This window comes from Pagrus major, chromosome 11, assembly GCF_040436345.1.
Source record: "Pagrus major chromosome 11, Pma_NU_1.0".
In the NCBI taxonomy this organism is placed as follows: Eukaryota; Metazoa; Chordata; class Actinopteri; order Spariformes; family Sparidae; genus Pagrus; species Pagrus major.
Genome location: NC_133225.1, coordinates 20,628,499 through 20,642,702, shown reverse-complemented (window position 1 = coordinate 20,642,702; position 14,204 = coordinate 20,628,499). Strand labels below are relative to the sequence as shown.

General features: G+C 42.8%; 1 protein-coding gene across 1 annotated transcript in view; it reads right to left on the bottom strand.

Moving 5' to 3' along the window:
* nr5a2 (nuclear receptor subfamily 5, group A, member 2) overlaps positions 1-14,204 on the bottom strand; it is a 71,253-nt gene that overhangs the window by 43,846 nt on the left and 13,203 nt on the right. Inside the window, exon 4 of the mRNA XM_073477246.1 lies at positions 10,618-11,330. Coding sequence (XP_073333347.1) covers positions 10,618-11,330 — 713 coding nt within the window. The remainder of the gene's footprint in view (positions 1-10,617; positions 11,331-14,204) is intronic.

Genomic DNA, 14,204 nt, shown 5'->3' with positions numbered 1-14,204 from the left:
GAGGAGGACATTAGAAAATTTGATTTTTGTCAGATCAGCAGTCGCCTGCAGATGCTAGAGGAAATGCAGACTTCGGCTATGCAGGGAAAGTGGAATAAGAACTTTTTCAAATACCAGCATCCTTCTGAGACACATACTGTATACATTTGTATATGTTTCACCTGTGGTACCTGTGGTGCTTCATGGTTTCAGGGACTCGCTTGAGCACATTCAGGAGGTTCCAACCTGTAGCCCTCAGGTACAGAGCAGCCTCTGTTATGTCTGATTTATGCTCTTTTTTAGATCGGCCACACACTGTGTCTTTAAAACAGATAAAAAAAATGACTTTCTCCACTTTGTATTGGTTGAATTGACAAAAAAGAGAGAAAGAAATCAGGAGGGCCGTTTTACAGTATTTATGAAAAAAAGAGAGTGATGTCTTCCGCAATGGTCAATAATTTATGAATGAAAAGAGGCCTTTGTGAACCCCCCATCCACCCTCTCCCTCCCCACACCTCCCCAAACTCCTGCCTGCTCCTACCCAGTGCTCCTGATCAAACAGATATTGTTACCACTAAAATAGCAACTTAAAAAAACACACAGGCGGCCATAAGACCTGCCTGCAGCCTGGGAGAAAGACTGACAGCGGAGGGGAGAGGTTGAGGAAGACAGGAAGGAACGAATGGAAAGAAAGAAAAGAAAGGAAAGGAAGAAAAGAAAGAAAGATAAAGAAGCTAAATTTAATGGAAAATTAGACAAGTGTGTTAAGGGGGCGATAATACTGTATGTGTATTTGTGTACCATGTGTGTGTTGGGCCAGTGGTGGGGGGGCGTGTCATCTATCACTGGACAAATGCTGGGCTGTGGGGGGTGTTGGTGGAAGTGGGGGTGAGTAGGGGGAGGGCGTTGTCGGCCAGAATGGTGCTGCTCCTCAAATGAAATAATATATCTTTGAAAGCCTACGCCCCGCGCCGGGCCCTGGGCCCATATATCAAGCCCAAGAGCGTCTGGTGGATCCGCTCCAGGCCCATTAACCTTCCACCTGTTCCCCCCTTACACCCCCACCCCAACCCACCCCAACCTAGCGGTCCCCTTTTCACCCTCCCTCTCCACACCCTCTCCTGTTGTCCTTCACCATACCCCCCTCTCCTCCTCCTCCTCCTCCTCCTCTTGCCCTTGGTAGTTGCCTCTCACAGCCCCTTGTTCATCTTCCCATTTAACCCCCCTCTACCTTCCTCTCTTCCTCATTTCCCCCTGTCTGTCCTTCTCTAGCTGTCCTTCATTATCTGCTTCTGCTTCTGTCTCTCTCTTTCTCCTTCTCTTTATCTCTCACGGTCAACTCTTTTTTTCTCCCTCCCTCTTCACTGCGATATCTCTCTCTGTCTCTAACTCCATCTCTGATTCTGTCCCCTCTTTCTCTTGTGGTCCCTTTCTAACTCTGAATCATTCAGTCTGTCTCTCTTTCTCTCTCTTCCTCTCAGTTTCACGTCACAGTCTTTGCTCTCCTCGCTCTCTTTACTCCTTCTGTAACTCATTTAAACTCTCTTCTCCTACTACCCTCGTTCTTTCCACGTCCTTCTTTCTTCCCAGCCAAGGTAAAGCAAGCATGCTATAGGATGTGTGTATGTGTGTGTGTCTGTGTGTGTGTGTGTTGGGGGTGCAGCACAGCCTGCCGAATAATTCAAATGCAATGGACCAGGGACACGGTTACAAATCTCTGCCAACTGCGTGCGGCCGCCAACCCCATCACGCTTGCAGTTTGTCAGGATTGGGGTGTCGGGAGGGGAGGTTGTTGTGGGGGGGACTGTTGACCTCTATGACAAGACAGACATCGCAGCCTGAGGCTCTGAATCTGCGCACGTGTGTGTGTGGAGGGCTGTATAGATATACCACTTCCCAGGGTTCACAGATCACGCCTAAAACGGCTTATTAATTTCCACTCAGTTATGGGGTGTGAAGAAAAAAAGAAAAGGTGCACTCAGCGGTCAAAGCAGGGCAATACACCCCTCCTTCTCCAACCCACACACACACATGTACACACACACACTTGGTTGCACCTTGAAAATTAAACTGCTCTTGGATAGGTCATGGAAAACAAGGTGTGTGCGTTTGTGTGCAGAAGGCTGTGTGTGTGTATGAGGAGGATAACTAAGACTGTAGAAAAAGACCCTCCAGTCTGAACTGGGCGGGTGGGTGGTGTAAGTATAATTTCACCAAAGTAAATTCATGTAATATTTATGGATGTAGATGGAGGGGAGGGGGGGAGGGGGTTAAATTATGCAGCAGGGCAGAGTGGGGCGCATCAGAGGACCTTACATTATTCACTCAGGTAAATCTATAAGTGGAGAATATTCAGGTGTGAGATGTGAACATCAGCCCCCCTCCTGTCCCACCCCGGGGATCTGTCATACGGGGTGATTGACTGACGTGCAGCCGCTTAGAGGAGTTGAATAAACTGACGAAGGAGAGTCGGTGTAGTAAATAATTCTACTGTTTAAAATGCTCATCTTATTATGTGCAGTTTTTAAATCTTTTTGAAACTTGTTTGCTGAGCAAATTTTTTGCCGTATCAAATCAAATTTTGCTTCCTTGAATGAAACTACTTCGACACATTGTCTTTGTCACATTTGTTAGCAGGATTACACAAAAACTACGGAACGGATTTCCACAAAACTTGGATGGAGGATGAGTCTCGGCCAGAATAAATCTCATTAACTTCTAGTGTGGAATTGGATAAAAGGACAGATCCAGGAATTGTTTCCCTCCTGCTTAACATTACACGATTGAGTAGGGCATTTTTGTACATTTTTGTACATTTTAAAAAAAAAAACAGGCGTATTTAGGCGGCTGGCATTTCAGTGAGGGGAGGTATATGCTCTACTGAGTGCTATTCTAGTTTATTTTTTGTGGTTAATAATAATAATATAATAATAATCATCTTTATTTGTATAGCGCTTTTCAAAAACACTTTTACAAAGTGCTTTACAGAACAAGATAAAATAATGCACACAAGCCACAAAAACATAAATAAAAACAGAATATAGGACCTGATAAAACAGTGGGTAGTAAAAACGGGTAAAATAAGTGATAGAAGAGGGGTAGAAAGTAGACTGTTTTACTATAAAAAGGCCTTCCTGTAAAGTGTGTTTTGAGAAGTGATTTAAAAGAGGATACTGAGTTTGCCAACCTTAGTTCCTCAGGTAGGGAGTTCCACAGCTGTGGCTAGGCTCATAGGGCACAAGTAAATCTATGATGTAAGTAGGAGCAAGACCATCTAGGGCTTTAGGCTAATTAGTAAAAGTTTAAAATCAATTCTATATTTAACAGGTAGACAGTGGAGCGTTGAAAGGATGGGAGTGATATGGTCACGTCTCTTAGAATTAGTTAAAAGTCTGGCAGCCGAGTCCTGAACGAGCTGGAGACGAGCGATGGTCTTTTGACTGAGCCCTGTATACAGGGAGTTACAATAATTTTTTCAAGGTCTGCTCGCGATAGGAAGTTTTTAACTTTTGCAAAGTTGGAGAAAGCATGATTATACTATATTGGTGATTTGTATGTCAAAACAAAGCTCAGAGTCAAAGATCACATCCAAATTGCAGGTGGAATGCTTGACGTTCGAGGACAGGTTCCCAAGATTCCTTTTCAAGTCACAGGTCAGAGTCGGGGGCGCCGAATAAAAGGATCTCAGGTTTGGACTCATTGAGCCAGAGGACGTTTTGAGACATCCAGCATTTAATATCAGACAGACAAGCCATAACGTGAGAAAATGTGTCTTTGCCAGTCAGCGGAACATAAAGTTGCATGTCATCCGCATAACAGTGGAAATTAATATTATGTTTACAGATTATCTGACCCAAAGGCATATAGCATATAAATAGTGCAGGACCAAGAATTGACCCCTGGGGAACACCACATGAGAGGGAGGCTGATAATGTCAGTTATAATGTGTAGAAAAGAAACAAAAAAAGTATTGAAAAGTTTATTACACTTCTTTTCAAGAAAATTTGAAATTTACATAAAAATCATATGAAAGCTAATTTTTTTAATTTGGAAAATGTAAAATATTAAGAAAAATCAGAGAAGACATATTTAAGATTTTTTTTCACATGTTATGCAAAATGTTACTAAATGTTTCATGTTTTATTGACATTTTGAACTTAAACTTAAAGTTCCCTTGAGCAAATTAGTTTTATTATTATTATCATGATTTAGCATTTCTGCCTTTATTTGACCGGAAATAGTCGACAGCAGAAAGAAAATGTGCAGAGATAGAGGTGGGGCTGACTTGCAAAGATCAGATGCAAAAATGTTGTTGCTGTCTATGTGGTCAGAATGGACACCGAGACACTGAGCCTCCTACATTAAGGATGCTTTGAGAACATTTTGTGAGCAGATGTACCAATATAGAAGTGTTTTTGATCTTGTTAAATATACACACCAGTTAAATAATACCTGGCTTGTTCCATGTTTTACGTGCATTACCTCAGCCCTCTCCTGCCCTTTTGCCCTTCCTGTTGACTTTCCTTAACTCTCATATCTCTTTTCCTCTTTGCTTTGATCTTCTGTATTTTAGTATCCTCCTCCTGTCCTCTCTTCCATCACATCACCTTTCATATTTTCTCTCTCACCTCTTCCTCTTTGTCATTCCCTCTCCTTTCATTCCCTCCGCTCTCTCCACATTCCTCCTCTTCTCGTCTCCCCTCTCATCTCCCCTCTTTGTTTCACCTCTGTTTCTCCTCGCCTGTCCTTTCCTCTCCCCGGCCATCTGTTTATCCAATATGGCCGTCCCATCTCAGCTGGGAGCTTTCCCAGGGAACAAGACTTCTAATACAGTTCCTCCTCAACTTAATGGCCCTCAGTTCTGCTTTTGCCATTCCCGCTACATGCAGAGAGGCTAAACAGAAAAAAAAGAGACAGAGAAGCACAAAAACCTGTCTGGATCCCCCCAAAAAACTGTCCCTGGATAACTAAAATAAACAGTCAAGCTACATTTCAAAACGTCACGGCTGTTTCCTCCCTGCTCCACTTTTATCAGGTGGACACACTAAATATATGTATGAAGTTACACAGCATTTTACTCAAGTCAGAATCTAAACAACATGTCACTTGAGCATAACTGAAGTAACAAGATTCTACCTCACAGTCGCACACAATCATCTTACTGCTTTTAACAGGGATTCAGACAGGGTAATAGAGATACCTAGAAACCGTGTCCCTGCCTCAAACACTGTTTCTGTTTTAAATGTTTGCTTGAGTTTTTTCACACTGTGTTTTTGCTGTTTTTTCTATTTTTTATTTTCTTCATTTCCTTTCTTTAGGGTTTTATCACTTTGTTGACACTAAAAACTCAAAACAGTGTCGTCAGACGTCATCTGCTGACAGTAGGGCTGACACATACTGTTAAACAGCCAGTCTTCCCAAAAAGGAAAGTTAACAGGGTAATCTTCACGTCGATAATGTCCACATTTGATTGAATCCAAGGCAATCATCTTTGTGTTTTGAGTTGCCTAGTGTAAGCTATCCATATGGTCCTGCCCTGCCTTTGGGTACAGGTCCTTCAGGTGCAGAAAGGATCTCTTTGGCATAAGCCTGGTATGCACAGCTATAGCAGCTCTAAACAGTATGACTCGCTGAATGAGTCATGTTGTGTGATGATGTGTGTAAAGTGTAGTAGATGCTACCTGTGTTAGTGCTGAGAAATAGAGGGAAAATAAAGCGTTATTATCTAACTAATTATACTAAAATAACTATGTACTAAGATAGTACATTAAATAATAATGATAACATTATATATCTGAAGGTGCATTTTCTCTTCACTGTAAAATGGCTAAACCGAAGCAGTCTTACATTGAATTACTTAAAAGTCTTTCCGTCGCGATCATTTCCGTTACCTAATCAACCTCTGTATGTTGCATGTTGACAAGGCACACAAAAGTGCTCAACACCAGACACACATCCTTTTTTTATTAAAGGGTGTAGAGAGGAAAGGGGATGGTGGGTGTGGGGGGTTGGCCGAAAAGGGAGTCGAGTTAGGAAGGTCAGATATAAACATATGAATCATCAATAGTCCCGATTGCCCTGCTAAATTCTCCCTCTCATTGTGTTTGTGGTGGGAGTCAGGCCAGCCATCCCAATGCTGGAACAATGGAGGAGAGGGGAGCACTGGAGCAGCTACAGAATGAGTCACCATCTCACACACGCACACACAGTGTTAATACACATGTACAAGCAGTCGTCTGCTCTCAAATTCAGCACAAACAGGAACACTAGAGGAGGTTTTTAAAGAACGCTGTGTTTCACAAAGAGAGCATCCTTTTTTTTTATTCCATTATTCAAGTACTTAAATTCTTTTTTTGGTAAAATGTCAGTTTACTTGAATCTATATTCTCTTAAGTTTTATTTTCTCATTTCAGTGAGATGTTTTCAGTCAGCCCTTGATTTTCTTTAAACTCATGTCCACATGTATTATTCATTTTTATGTGATGCAGTTACTTTTTATCAGTTATTCTATCTTTTACAGTATGACATTTTTCTATTTCTTGTTTGATGTCATAACCTCATACAAAAGAGATGTCAGATGCAAGTAGAAATCATTTAAAAAAATTAAAAACATGGCATTATCTGTACATCTTCCACTCGAATCTACTCCGAAATGCATAAAGTGTTACACACCCATGATCTATGATGATAATGCATTTATGAATCTTTGTTATGAGGTGTAGTGCCCTATGTCCTCTATTCTACCAAACCGATATCTGCTTCGGTCACTACATTTCTCAGAAGCATTACAACAAGTGACCTCTCACAATTAATCTATTCTTTCAAATCACAGCATCCATTACAACTTACTACAGACTACGGTTAATAGGAAAATACAATCTAGGAAGTTTAATATCACCAAACAGCAACAGTCATGATCAACAACTGCCAGTGGCTGCTTTTAGAAGGCATTTTTTAGTGGATTAGTCCTTTAGCACACAAAGTTGCCTGATTGGCGGTTGGCACCAGGGCGGGCAGAGAGGGGTTCATGGCAGGACAGGGGAGGACGTGGAGGGGAGGGGTGGCAGAGTACCAGCGATGTGCTAGCAAATGTCACTGAGAGACAAACACGTGTTTCCACCCTTAGAACACACTCAAATACTGGCATATACACATAAATAGACACACACACTCATATACTGGATTAAGCACTGATAATATACTTTCATTGACATTATACAAGCACATCCACACATTAGAAAATACAGATTTCTGCATGATTTAAGAAGATGAATGCATGCTGACAAATCTGTTTCTGCAAAATGAGGTCAATAACTGCCATTAGTATTATTATTTAACTTAACACATTTTTGAAATAGTTTTGGGGGAAATAAGTAACAGTAAAAATCCCAGTTTCATTAAAGAACAATCTGATGTTTCAACAAAACATTATGCTTCTGTAACAGCATAAATGTGTTGTACACCGTGACTAGGAAGTCATATCAGAGGCTGAATAGACTCAGCACACACACATTGAAAAAATACCAGGCTTATGAACAAGTGCAAACCACACACATCCACACACGCACCTGTCTTCAGCTCACTCAAAATTTCATATAGTAACCACAAGTGATCATGACACATAGTCATTGATTCCAAAACCAGTGCACCAGACCTGACTCTCTCTAATTGTTGATGTGTTAAACCAATCATAAGTGGGGTAGGCTTGCCGGTAAAGAGCCCACCCCAACTTCTCGGATCCAAGGTGTTAGAAATAAACGTCCCTCACGTCATGCCTCATTCCCAGAAAAGAGGGGGAGAAATCGAGCGGCGGTGTGCCGCGTTGGAGAAGAATGGGGAGAGCTCTTTAGAAGGTCCTCCTAATGGCTAAATATTTATGAGTCCCGTGACCGAGGCCAACTTATGGAAACTAAATCTTTAAACACTTTTTTTGGCAGACACCTCGCACACACCCTCCCAGCTTGGCTCTATTACCAGAGAAATTCTTTTGTTCTTACGGAGCTAATAATAGTGAGAGGGGCTCTGCGTTATGTGTGAGCGGTGTCTGTGTCTTAATGTGGATATGTGTGTGTGTGTGTGTGTGTGTGTGACATGCAAGTGTATTTATAGTTTCCTACAGCGCCACACTACTCCTGTGACAAACTTTTAATTCTACTCTGCTTCCTGTCTCCCTGGTCCGAGGCTCGACCTCACATGTAATAGTCAGACCTATATATCCATATTAACAGGAGATGTCGCAGGTCAGGTGGATTAAAAAAAATGATATCTTTATTTAAACTAGCGATTTAAACAATGGGACACACACCCTTTGTAGTAGGTAGTTTAACCCATACAGTAGGACAAGAGTGTACATTTTAGCATCAATGGAAATTAATCTCCTAACATCAACAATGTCAAAGACCATAATCATGCATGTATTACTATGTATGAACACACACACATGCTCACACACACATAGACAAAAACAGGCATATTCACATGGAGATAAAGTGGGGAGGGCAAAGGGAGTTAGGTGGGTTTTTCGACATAATTTGGTCTTGAACTGCAGCAGCAAACATATAAAGGCCGACACCAGAACAGAATAATAACATTTTTACACTGCACACACACACACACACTGCACAGCACACACACACACTCCAATTATAATTCATAAAGATATCAAAGCCGGAGACTCAGTTGACTACAAAACTTGAAAGCAGAAAATTTAAGGAGGATACTTTAAAATCAAAAGTGTATCAAAACAATATCCACAATAAAAATGTGTTCGATATCAGCATCAGACAATCGGGAAAGCTAATCACTTTCTCTACCTCACCAATACTATGACTAATCCTTGCTCAGCAGTCCTCCCAGTAGTTACTAATGAGAAACAAGCAAGGAAGAGAGGATTGCGTGGGTAAAACTGCCTGAGCCACAGCTAGGACATTATTTTTCAATCCCCCTTGTGTTTTTGATGGCTCTTTAAAAACAGGGCGAGGGGGGTTTAGTTCAATTATCCTGCTCACTTAAGTGAAACCCCTCCCCACCTCCTGTAAACCAATGGGGCCTGTGCAACAGGAGCAGGAGAGGCTTTTTAGGGGGCGTTTGGGAAAGCAGGAAGAGGTTTCCCCTGCATTCACAGGTCATTCTCCACCTTTGTAACAGGCACCCAGCTCAATTACGATTAAGCTCCAGTAATATGGGTAGTCATTAGGCAAACATAATGACAATTCATTCAGCAGCAAATCAGGGAGTGACAAACACAAGTGGTTGAGATAATTGAATTAGGATGAGGGTGTGAGAAATAGAGAGGCTCCGCAGCGCAGCAGAAATGATCATTCAAAGTTAATGGGCAAACCACACACAATTATTAGCTGTGGCCACACCCTACGAAGAGCCTGTGTGTGTGTGTGTGTGTCTGTGTATGAGTGAGGCACTATGCACCCCAGTTGAATGCAAATACAGGCCTCGAAAATGTCAATAGCGGGGACACGGCGCGTGCTTAATGTCAACATGTGCTTTTCAAGGACTCTTGTCTGTGTTGTAATTGGCTCCGTTTTTTAATATTACATTTATTTCATGTGTTACTTTCCCCTTTGAAAGCAAAATAATATTTAATATTTGGAGGGAATTTTCGCAACAGGCCCGGGCCCCATGAATATGCAGCTGAGCCTTTGGCAATGTGATGTGAAACAAATAGACAAAGGAGTCAGACAACGGGAAGAAAAGCAGGTGAGGTGCAGATTAATCAAACGCCTTTCATGTCACTCTGAACATTAACCTTCATTCAGAGCAAATATAGCCGCGAGCACGCAAACACACACCAGAATCGCTCCCTTGGGCTCTGTGATGAATAAGCGGGAATTAGCTCATTTTTACAGTGAGGTTACTGTTGGTCAGTTGGGTTTGAATGTGTGTAACCGGCTCAAATGTTGTCGTTTTTGTAGACTTGGCAGACATAACTAAAGGTTAAAATAAATCCTAATTAAACTGAGATTAAAAGCAACAGAGGATTTTTAGCTCAGATTTTTGTGATTTGTGTCAACTATGATTGACCAACATGCTAATGGGCGATATCTCATATCATCACACAGTGTGAACTCACTGAGATCTGAGGAATATTTAAGGGGAGATGGACAGTATTCAGTTTCACTTCACATAAAACCCTGTTATAGGACCCTATTAGTATGAAAAGTGCCTGAAGCTCATCGTCAAAGTTTTCACAACCGATAGCCAAAATGTGTCACACACAGAGTAAATATGGTCTGCTGCTGAATTTTGATCAGGCAGTGGGACAGACAGCGGTGGCAGCTACGAGCACAGCCCTGTGTATTTTGCATTAGTGTTGAGCCACTGCATAAAAGAGGAAGATTAAAGGCCTGTTGAAGATAAAAGTTTGAGGAGATGATGTTCATGAACTGTGTAAAGTACTGTCAATTATGGATGGCAGCGTGGTGAAACATTTAGCATTGAAACAAAATGCAGGATAATTTATTAAAGGCCTGCAGAGTAACTGCAAATAGATTAAGAGCCTAAATCGTCGTATGATATTGTAATCAGGCAAAACCATGAAAATAAGGTTGTAAAAATTAAAATACTTTATATAAAATGTATCCACACATTCATTCTCTCATCACATGGATCATGCAAACCCACCTTGAGTTCGCGGAAGAAGATGCTGCTGCGTGCCCACTCCACGATGGAGAAGAGCGTCTGGTCAGCCATCTTGCACATGAGGCCGAAGGTGTTGAGCTTCTCGTGTTTGCCTCGGCTGGCCTGCTCCTGCTGCAGGTAGGCCAGGATCTTGGCCTGAACCTGCGGCTCGTCTGGTTCGCACTTGAGCAGCTCTACGATCAGGTGAGGGAAACTGGGCGGCGAGCCTGACTGGTAGGCATCGACGTAGGCGTAGCCCATGATGGACTCCGGCGAACTGGTGTATGGGTCTGGATACTCGGACTTGATGGTACGCGTACCCTGGAAGTGTCCGTAGGCCGCCTGGTAGCCCTGCAGGCTGCCGGCGTGTGGTGGCATCGCCATGCTGACAGGTGAAGTGACAAATGGGCTACGGTCGTAGTCTGTGGGGGGCAGGGCGGTGGCGTGATGATGATGGTGGTGGTGGTGGTGATGACCGGTGTGGTGGCCAGCGTGGTGGCTCAGCGGGAGGCCTTTGGATGCGGCTGAGTGGATGTTTTGGATGGCTGAGGAGATGGTGAGGTCAGTGGGCACGGCTTGCATCACCTGGGTCATGGCCTCAATCTTCAGGCCGTTGGCTCGGATCAGTGCCTTCTTTTGCTGCTTCAGGGCTCGGTCACGTTTGTACATTGGCCCAAACTTGTTGCGACCGCCACGCATGCGGTCTGCCCGCACAGCTGACAGACAGGAAGAGAGGTAAAAGGAGACAAGAAAGAAAGAGGACAACATTAGCTCTATAGCACATAAATCTTTAGCTTGCATGTTTTATTTAAGGCTACTACTAAAATAGGTTTACATGCTATAATGCTCAAGAAACACATCAGCTTTCTCATACTGTCCAGCAGCACTGTATTCCCCCTCTGTCTGAGATGCTCTGGTTTAGCTCCTGTCTCTTTAAGACCCGAATCCCGAATATCCAGTCTGCTGTGATTGGTCAACTCACACACGCCTGAGCCAGCATCGCTCACCGTGTCTCCAGTCATGTTTTCAACTTCCAGTTAACTTCACTTCTACCTTCTACTGAAATGGTGACATAGTGTGATGTCAAGAAGTCACGGAATTGAAGGCGAGACTGCTGACGAGGGGTTTGAGGAGCAGTGTTTTCTGTGAGAGAGATGAGATCCTGTTGGTGTGGACTTTGGGCTTTTTAACTTTCAAGTCCTTTGACATGCACAATAACCTATATAACAGTGAAGGAAAGAAAAGACATGAAAAAGCATATGTTTAGGCTGATGTTTAGGCTGTAGGGATGATTACTGGTGACACAATGTATATATATATATATATATATATATATATATATATATATATATATATATATATATATCAATATAACAATATATCGATACTTGCTTGCATGGTACCCATTCTTAACTGTTCATGCAAGAACACTGTTAATGATTATACACAATAATACTAACCACTTTTTTTGCAAATACACACTTGACCATGTATCTATATGGATATAAGCATGGTGTAATGGAAGTAAACTCCTCATTCCTAACTTGTATGTAGGGCAAAGGTTTTCCTGTGGTGATTACACTTGACATTTACCTGTTGACTCCTAAACCCTGCAGGTCTAACAGATAGTGTTGTTACTCATTGACCAGAGACACCAACTTCTTTGATCCACTCTGCTAAACGATCAGTGTACAGCTGGCTATCGCTGTCTACAACTCAGGAGACACACACCTCAAAAGCTAGATATTAGTGTTGACTTAAAAGAGAATTCAAGTTCTCTGTCCAAAATGCAGATTTTAAAATGGTATCTGATTATGTAAAAGCTTCAGAATGTCACTGTCCATTAGCAGAAACTTTTCTCCAGAAAAAGGCTGAACAGGCTGACAATAACTAAATTGGGGTTTTTTTCCTGATGAACCAAACATACCCATGACCCCCCCCCCCTCCAACAGTGCAGGACCCTGTGGTGAGGATCACAACGAGTCTGTGCCGTGAGTATTTCTAATGAACGAGCCGTGCACAAAGTGGACCGCTACGAGGACCATGTGTGATCTGGCCGACTGCTGCCATGGGGAAGCCGCTCTGCTGTCTCCCAGTCGGGGGCCGCTGGTGTTAATTATTCATACTTAATTACCTCTTAGTCTGACGAGGCTCGCGGAGCCCAGCGTGCAGCGAGCTAACGGACGTCTGGGAGACCACGCAACAGAAAAACACTCACTAATACCAATACTGTAGAATATTATAGACTTATTTTCATTGTATTTGTCTTCAAAAGAATCCCACATATGTGACTGCATATGCAAATCACGCACATAGATTCGCCCTGATCGTACATAGAGAGAGTCAGCCTGGGTCCACTCATGATGTCTTGACGGATGAATGAAAGAACAGAAGAAGAAAATTGAAGAGTGGGTGTGGAGGGGGGTCTGAGTTTGGGGGTGAGGAGGGGCACACACACACACACACTCACACACTCTGAGCTGCCTTGGGAGTGATTTTAATGACCTCCGTCACAAAAGTGCCTGTCACTGATCTGAGCAAGAGGAGAGACACGGTAGACGCACACACAAACACACACACACACACCCTCTCTCTCATGCATTCTTAAAGAAAACACACATATAAACACACACTGGCTAACATGGAGAACGCCGCACACCGGATCAGATCACAGAGAAAGGTGTTAGCAAGCCAGACGCTCTGCCACCTTGGAGAGCCTTTGACGGCTAAAACGGTGTGTAATATAAACACAGTGATTTTTACACACACACGCACACACACACGACCATTTCCCTACATGCTTGAGGTCAACTCCAGTGCCCACTTAGCCAGGCTCTGGGATTATCATGACCGTTGAAAAATTGATCATACATCAAAGGCAAAAAAGAAGAAATCAGGGGCCGTCAAATGTATCCATTATACATTATTGTAGGGCGACTTTAACTATTAATGATTTCTCCACAACAGCCGTATTAATGAGCTGAGAAACTAATAGTCGGCCCTACTGGGAAAACAAAATTAGGCCCTGACTGCCTTCTCGTCTGCCTCGGACCCAGGGACCCACATCGCATCATGAATATCAGGATTGGGGGTGTAGGTCTCACCACCACCACACACACACGCAGACACACACACACACACACAGATTCGTTCTAATTAAACAAGGTGATTTGCATGCATGTAACACAGATTAATACGGAAGGGGGAGGGGAAGAGGGGAGGAGGACAGTGCCTGTGTGTGTGTTGGGGGAGAAGATGAATGTGTGTGTTTGACTGGGGTGGAGAGATGTTAATGGGTTAGACGCTGCCGCGCTGAGCCTGTGATGACAAAGCTATCATGTGACGCTGCAACTTTAAAAGGATTCAGTTATGTTCAAAAGTTAAGTATAAATTTGTTTTTGGTTTGTTTTTTGGGTTTTTTTGTTTTGTTTTGTATGCAACCAGCATAAAGCCTGCAGAGTGTCTGTCACAGACTTAAACTCACTGGTAGGTCTGTGTGTTGTTCCAAGCAAGTGATGTGTTGGATGTTTGTGGTTTCTTTAGCACAAACAAAACAAATTGAATACATAACATGTCAGTGTCAGCCACCA